This window comes from Pteropus alecto, unplaced genomic scaffold (assembly GCF_000325575.1).
Source record: "Pteropus alecto unplaced genomic scaffold, ASM32557v1 scaffold110, whole genome shotgun sequence".
NCBI lineage: Eukaryota > Metazoa > Chordata > Mammalia > Chiroptera > Pteropodidae > Pteropus > Pteropus alecto.
Window position 1 is genome coordinate 1,861,616 of NW_006431920.1, and position 8,000 is coordinate 1,869,615.

Consider the following 8,000-nt stretch of genomic DNA (forward strand, 5'->3'; position numbering starts at 1 on the left):
AGGCAGCCTTAAACAGGATGCTCATGCTGTAAACACTACGCTTTCCTTTTATGGTGATGGAAGGAGAAACTCTATCTGCTAATATAACAAAAATGAAAGAAATCTGTAAAAAGCTGAGCTTTAATGGTAAGTAGACACTCCATATCCATTAAACTAGGTCTACTTAGAAAAGACTATATAGAGAGCAATAATGAAGGCGCTAAGTATCAAGTGATGTATCAGGTCAGAGGTCAGAATCACACCACTGAACGTGACAAAAAACTAGCTAGACATTACCACTACATAGGGAATCTTATCATCGGAAGGTGCATAAGAAATTAATGAAGGCAGAACTGGACCCCAAGAGATGCTTCAGAATAGCCACCTGTCGGAGGCTGAGGAGCCTGCAGGAGACTGAAACGACAGCTCTCCAGCGCCAGCAAGCATCCCGGGCCGGGCTAGGCCGGCTGCTGTCCGAGCCATCTCCTAGAACCAGTCTCAGAGCACACGTGACTTTTAAGTTTGTGTCTCTGAAGTCCCAAATGAATATTAAATTCAGTGTCCAAGTTGGGGAATGGGGTGGGTAGACAAAGGAGGAGGAACTGAGTGTTCCAGTGCATTCCCAACTTTGCAGAGAAAATAAAAATTGTTGTTGTTGAAATGTGAAACGCTATTAAAAATACATGAAATCAGCTGGATAAATGAAAATATCACAGTTCAACTAGTTCTACAGGATAGAAATAAATTTTTATTCTCTTTTATTATCAATATTATATTTGAGTAACTTATGAACCATACCCTCCTGTTTCTCTCCAAAACTGAATCTGGCTATATGTCTGCCAATTTCCCCACTGTTTTCAAAAAGCATCTGCATAGACATCCAATCACTCAGGATGACAAACACTGGGGCTTAAAACAAAGCGCATCCATGATAAAGAATCAAGAACCATGACCAGGCCACAGCCCTTCATTACTACACACACACGTACACACATGCTTGTCAGACGAGTTTATTCAAACTGGTATCAATGTACACACACGCGCACACACACGTGCACACACACGTGTATACACACACGTGTACACACACACACACGTGTATACACACACACACACATATGCTTGTCAGACGAGTTTATTCAAACTGGTATCAAGGACCATTATTTTCACTGTTAAATTCATAAATACCTAACATGGCACGATCCGGCTATATAAGCTTGGGCAACAGTCTTGAATACCTACCAGAGCCAGGCTGAGATGCAAACGGGCAAAGCAGGCCTGAGACAGACATGCAAGCTGCTCCGTCTGCAGCGTGCCCAGTGTGGGTCTCCTGCGTCAAAAGGAGACTGAGGGGCCCTGCTCCGGCTGAGGGGCCCTGTAGCACTGTAGGCCTACTACTGCCAGCCTCAGATTTTCGAGAGAAGCCAGAAATTCAAAATTGTGTATAAAATCTTCTGCTATTTAAATGTTATCCTAATTTAAACATTTAAAAGCTATGCCAAGCAAAACATGTATGATCTCTCATGCAATGAATTCTTAGCAGGTAAAAACCCCCAAAAAACATAACTGGATATTCTCTAAGATCTCATCTACCTTTAACATTCTAACACTCTACGATCTTCTTTAGACTGTTTATGCCCTGATAGCCAAGGAGTAGTGAATTATGTAAAACAACAACTATTAAATACAACCTGAATGAAAGGGCATAAGGAATTCCTAAAAAAATTCACAGGCGACGTGGTGAGAACAGGGGAGAAAACCTGGCTTGAGCCTCAGACACCCTCGGGCTCTTGTCCGGGCTCTAAGTAGGCAGGTGGCCTGGGCGTGCCTCTAGGTCACTCACTCAGAGCCAAGAGCGTGACAGGACTCGAGATGTTTCAAAGGAGAGAACGCAGGGAGGAGGACTGTGACTAGGGTACCGTTTGTGGAAAAGAAGGACTTCATTTCTTACCTCAAAGTCGATGAGCTGCAAGTCGGCCACCAGGGTGCCCAGGAGCCCACTGTTATACAGCTCCTGGGCGAGCTGGGCCACCGCTTCTGTCTGCGGCTCCTTTTCGTTCGTGCCGTACAGGATTTCTTTCATGGCAACCAGATTTTTGGAAACCTCTTCTGTAGCCTGATTCGGGGAGGGAGGAGAAAAACGACTCACTTTAACAAGCACATACGACACAGCTGCGTTTGTTAAATACCTGCTCTGTGTATTATGTCCCCGCAGAGCCTTGTACGAGACACAGGTGGCAAGGCTGTCCCCGCCCCCAGGCGTGTGTGAACGCACGTGTGCACAGACACACGTGCCCAGCAGGGAAGACCAGCAGACTCATGACACGCACACCTGGGTACTGAAAACGGTGTTACAGAAGCCGTGGGGAGAAGAGGTTCAATTCCGTGTCCACTGGGAGGGAGATAACACGGAGAGGCGCCTGACCGACGAGCAGGGTCCAGGGCAAAGGAGCTGGAGGGGAAGGAGACGCACGCGCCAGGGACGGGCGGAGAAGCGCAGGGTCTGTCTGAGAAGAGGCGTGGCGGGGACGAGAGGGGGACGGCGGCAAGCGACGCGAAAAGGCTTTGAAGGCAAAGGGAAAATGTTAGCGATAAATAAAATGTATGTCACTAATGAGCTTCCACTTATGGCCAAGATGGAGGAACAGGCCGGATTTATCTTTCCCCATAAAAAAGACTAAAACATAGGAGAAAACATACGCAACAATGAATTCTAAACACTGAACCTCGGGCAGCAAAGGACAGTGGCCCCTGAGAGAAAGGGAACGAATAAGGCGAACCTCCCAACTGCCCTAGCTTACTATCTGGAGAGAATTTCCAGGCCATGGCATAGGGAGGCGAAGCCAGGCAGAACAGGTGGTCCCCATGAGTTCAAGCTGAGTTGAGTGGACAGGGCTACGCTGAGGACAGCATGAGACACCTGTAAAGACCCGCTGGCTTCTTCGGCTGAGTACTGATGGGCACGTGCATGAGGGGAGAGCGCCCGAGGCCACGGAGCTCACACGGGCTGGAAATAGTTCTTGTTCCCATCAACCTGAGGAAAACCTCATGTTCACAAGGCACGAAGCAGAGTACGCAAGGGTTTCGTCTCAGTTATACAAAATTAGCCCTAGACTAAACTTGGCTCTGGTTCCACCCAACAGAGCTCAAAAGCAAGCCTGAACAGGATCAAAACTAGAAAACACACTAATCACGAGGAAAAAACCAATCAACAGAAACATCCCTGCAAGTGACACAGATAGTAGAACTAATAAACAAGGACATGTTCAGGAAAAAGGTGAACATGTTAAGATGTGGAAGACATGAAAATAAAGACCCAAATCAAATACAGAAATAAAACTACAATGTCTGAAATAAAAATCACACTGGATAGAATTAACAGCAGATGAGACACTGCAGAAGAATTGTTAGTAAAAAGGGAGCACATCGGTGAGTTACAGGATGACAGTAAGCAGTCTAAGACACGTGTAACTGCGGTCCCCAAGGAGGGAAAAGGCTAGACAAAGTATACGAAGATGTAATGGCTGAAAAATTATGAAATTTGATGAAAACTATAATCCCATGGAGCCAAGAAGGTAAAAAAAAATCCCCAGCACAAGAAAACAGGAAGAAAAGTACACCAAGACAGGGAATAATCAAATTGCTTTTATTCAGTAAAGACAAGATTTTAAAAGTAACCAGAGGGAAAAAACATTACAGACAGAAAAGAAAAATCAAAGAATGACAACAGACTTCTTGACAGAAATGAAGCAAGTCAAACGATAGTGGAGAAACATCGTTAAAGTTCTGGAAAAAAAATGAAACTGTCCTCTTAGAATTCTATATCTAGTGAAAGCATTGCTCAAAAATGAAGCTGAACGAAGAGCTGCCGAGACGAAAAGGCTGCAAGACTTTGTCTCCAGCGGACCTGCACTCCAGGAAATGTTTAAGGAAGTCCTACAGGCAGAAGGAAAATGATTCAAGAGGAAAATCTGCATATACACAAAGAAATGAAGAGCACTGGAGATAGTAATGTAGGTAAATATAAAATATTTTCCCATTGTTTAAAAGATAATTGGCTGTTTAAAGCATAAATAACTATGTATTCTGGGGTCACACCACATGTAGACAGAAATATGTGACAAGAGTTCAATGGTGGGTGACTGAGTACAGTGCTGTAAGGTTCTTACACATGAAGCAGAATAGTATTTCTTGAAGACAGACTGCAAAAAGTTAAAGTTATATACTTTAAGTCCTAAAGAACCACTAAAAAAGCAAAGTAGTTAAAGCTTGTAAACCAGTGAAAGAGCCTCAAGTAGAGAGAGAATTAAAGATATGTGAAAACCATAAAGGCTACAAAAAGCTGCTACACCCGTAGTTATGAACAAATATGCTTCGAGGAGATGACCGAGCAGACTCGCAGGACGTAAGCGTTTACTAGCACCTAAAGAAGCATTCAGTCACATGGTACTCCCTTCTAAAACCTTCTGCCCTCCTTACCAAATGATCACATTGCTTCACCTTAAATATTTCCTGTGTCTGACAATGCAAGGTTGCAGGTTTCAGAGTCAGGTGGCTGTTAGAACCTTCATGACAAGGCAAAAGTTGCCTTCCCACAGCACCTGCTGGTCCTGGGGCTGCATTGCAGAGCAGGCGGCGCCCCAACTCCTCCTCCTCGTGAGGCTCCTCTCTGAAGGGAGCATGTCTGTCTTCCCGAAACAGCCTCCAGAAAACCTCTCGGCTTCCTTAACTATGACAGGGCTAAAGTTCCAACCCCATCCAAAAAAGAATGATGCAGAAGAGACTGCCACTTCCCTACAAATGTCGCAAGTGCTAATGTCGTCCAAGGCTACCTTCGAGAAATTCTGCAATTATACCCTGTCATTCATCCAAAGCCAGATCTTTGAATGACGCACCAATGAAAGCTTGAACTCTTCTCAGTACTTAATTTAATCTCACTAACAGCCCATCATCCGACAGCGCGGAGGTATTTATGAATTGCCGGCTACCGCTCTCCTGTCGGTATCATCTAAAATCTGACAGGTATGTTTCCCATGACCTCGCTCATTAGCCAGAATGTTGAAAAGGAAATAACCATGAATGAAGCACTATGGTTCTGCCTTTGAATCATGCCGCCCTGTTCAATGATGATCTTCTTACTAATAATCTTTGGGCATGGCTGCTCAACCGCTTACATACACACCTATATCCAAATCATGTACACATGGCTTTTTGTTAGATACTTGGATAAAATAAGTATTTCTTCTACATTTCCTGAATATAAGCAAATGAAATAATGTTAATTTGGTATGACTTCTTTACTAAGCCTATGCTGATTTCTACTACTACTTTCTTTTCCAAGTGCTTATAAATCGTCTTTCTAATAATCCCATCATGAAATCTTATTCAGCGCCAATGTTAAACGGAATCTTTACCTTGTCTGTCTGTTGTTACTACCCTATTCTGTCAATGCTTCAGCTGTCTGATGCAGTTTGTCATCCTGTACTCAAATTTTAAGTACCCAAGATTATACTTTTTCTGGGCCAGGAGATAAAATCATTTATCAACAGTAAATGTTCTCTTAAAATCTAGTTACATGTGTTGCTTTCTCAATTTTATTTTATTAATCTTCATTCTTAAGATGATTCTCTTTGCCAGGGAAGAATGTGACATTCAGTAGGTTTAAGTGTATTATCTATCTGTTGATCTTTATACTGGCGACCCTGTGGTAGCAGGGCCTCGGCCCCCTTCGCTTCTCTGGCTAGAGTTTGAGGCTCTTAGCGATCTTTCATATGCCTCAGTTTATACTCTCATCACAGTATGATTTTAATCTCAAATCAGGCCATACTCTATGCTCATTTCTGATAGCAGAGTGGTGAGTAAGAAGGGGTGGTGATGGATGGTGACAACTAAAGGGTTTGGGGTTTCTTTTTGAGGTTTTGAAATGTCCTAAAATTGACTATGGTTATGGTTGCACATTAGCTGTGTATAAACTAAAAATTACTGATTTACACGCTTTAAATGAGTGGGCTATGTATGAGTTATGTCTCGATAATGCTGTTTTTAAAACAGGGAGGAGAGAAGCAAGGAAATAGAAAGCTACTTATGGTCCTTAGGAGATGAAAGGCAGCCTGGATTCACACGTAACACCCTTTTCTTTTCAGAAGATGACACTGCCATCTACATTACGGGGGACGGTGAGGAGGAGACACCAGCAAATTCCCAGCCAGCTCACCATTGTGCTCACCTAGCCATGCGGATCCTCCCTGCGTCCAGGCTCCACTCATCCCCTGCCTTCTCAGGGACTCGCCCTGCCTGTTATCTCATCTCCTAATATCGTCCATGCCCCTCTCACCTGATTTTCCCCCACATCAGTTTTAAATATGATCGAGGCTCCCATTACCAAAATGAAGTAAACTCTCCCTGGACTCCGTGCCCCTCCGAGCACTGCCCACTATCATTAACCTCTCAAGACATCCACCTGGGCCTGCTACAGCCCACATCTCTTTCCTATTCACTCTTCGGCTCAACCCCGTGTGGCTTCTACACCTAGTGCTTCACAGCTGTCAGCCAGTCTCCAACGACCTGCCCGCCATGAAACAGCTGTCAGTCTCCGAGCTCTTGGCAGCGTCTGCCGTTGTTGATCACACCCTTCTTCTAAAACTGCTCCTCCTTTGTCCTCTGTGACTCACCACCATCCTAATTTTTTCCTTCCTGTCTCCCTGGTCACTCCTCCTATATCCTTTCTGGCTCATCTTCCTTGATGAGGCCATTTAAATATTGGGAATTCCAGGGTACAAGGCCCTCTTCTCATTCTATTATCTCTCCCCAAGTGACTCACGCACGCCCACAGCTTTAACTACCACCTAGACGCAGATACCACACAGATCCCTCTCTCTGACCCACTTCTCTTACTAATACATTCAGCAGGCAACTGAAATGTCCCCACTCAGATGTCTCGAGGCACCTCGAACCTAACATCGAAAACAGAACTCGAGACCGTGTTCCGACGCCTGGTATTCTTCGCCTGTTGCCTAGTTCCGGGAGCGACACCACGAGAGCGACACCACGACTGACGCTTGCATACACATCATCTACTAAGTGGCCTGCTGACCGTTTCCTTGAATCCCCTACCACCCACTCTCCGAATCACAACTAGAATGACCTTTTCGTAACACAAATACAGTGGTCATTCCCTTTGCTTTAAATGCTTCAATTACCAACAGCTCTTAGGATGGAGAAAACTTCTTCTCAGTGCAGCCCACAAAAGCGCACATGGTCTGAGCCTGCCCCTCTGACCTCACCCTGCACTACACCGCGCCCCCCACATCCCTAGCACGCACACGCATCAGGGCTCCGGTCACACTGGTCTCCTCTGGGAACCTTGCACGTGTGCTGCCCTATGCCTGGAATGTTCTTTGTGCCCACACCTGCCCCACCTCCTGGCCATCTCCTCTTCTTCCTCCACTGCTCAGCTAGCTCGATGCCCACCCTCAGGTAAATTCCATCACACGGTCTCCACCGCCACGGACTGCTGCAGTGTTTCCCCAGCTGAAGGCCATACTGCTTCACCTTGTGATTTCCAAGTAATGTCTGTGTCCTTCCGCATTCTGCAGGAGCCCAGCGCCTGCATGTGCTCCACACGTGCCGGATGAACGGCTGCGCATCAGCATGCTTGATCACTGGGATGTACACACCGGGTGAAAACTGGATGTAGAGAAACGTGCCACATCATAGTCAAGGAATTCACCACACGTGGTGCTGACACAGGGACCTGAAGGAAGGACGTGCTGCAACCCTTCCTCAAGAAAGTCATTTCACTCGACCTGACGGTTACAGTGCTGAGCAAGGAGCCTCCCTGTGTCCTCACAGAGAAACCAGTCCAGGAGTCTGGACTACCAAACTGAGGAGCATCGTCTGCCTACGGGGAGGGGTAAAAAGAATACTTTCGTTTTTCACTTGCTCTATTTCAGATGTTTGAATGTTTTACAACTCACATTTTACTTGTTTTAAGAGCAAAATAATAAAGGAAATGAGATAAA

General features: G+C 45.4%; 1 protein-coding gene across 2 annotated transcripts in view; it reads right to left on the reverse strand.

Moving 5' to 3' along the window:
- Positions 1 to 8,000, reverse strand: part of CAB39 (calcium binding protein 39) — a 77,387-nt gene that overhangs the window by 23,122 nt on the left and 46,265 nt on the right. For both annotated transcript variants that reach the window (XM_025043217.1, XM_006906645.3), the window contains one exon: positions 1,931 to 2,095. In XM_025043217.1, the coding sequence (XP_024898985.1) occupies positions 1,931 to 2,095 (165 nt within the window). The remainder of the gene's footprint in view (positions 1 to 1,930; positions 2,096 to 8,000) is intronic.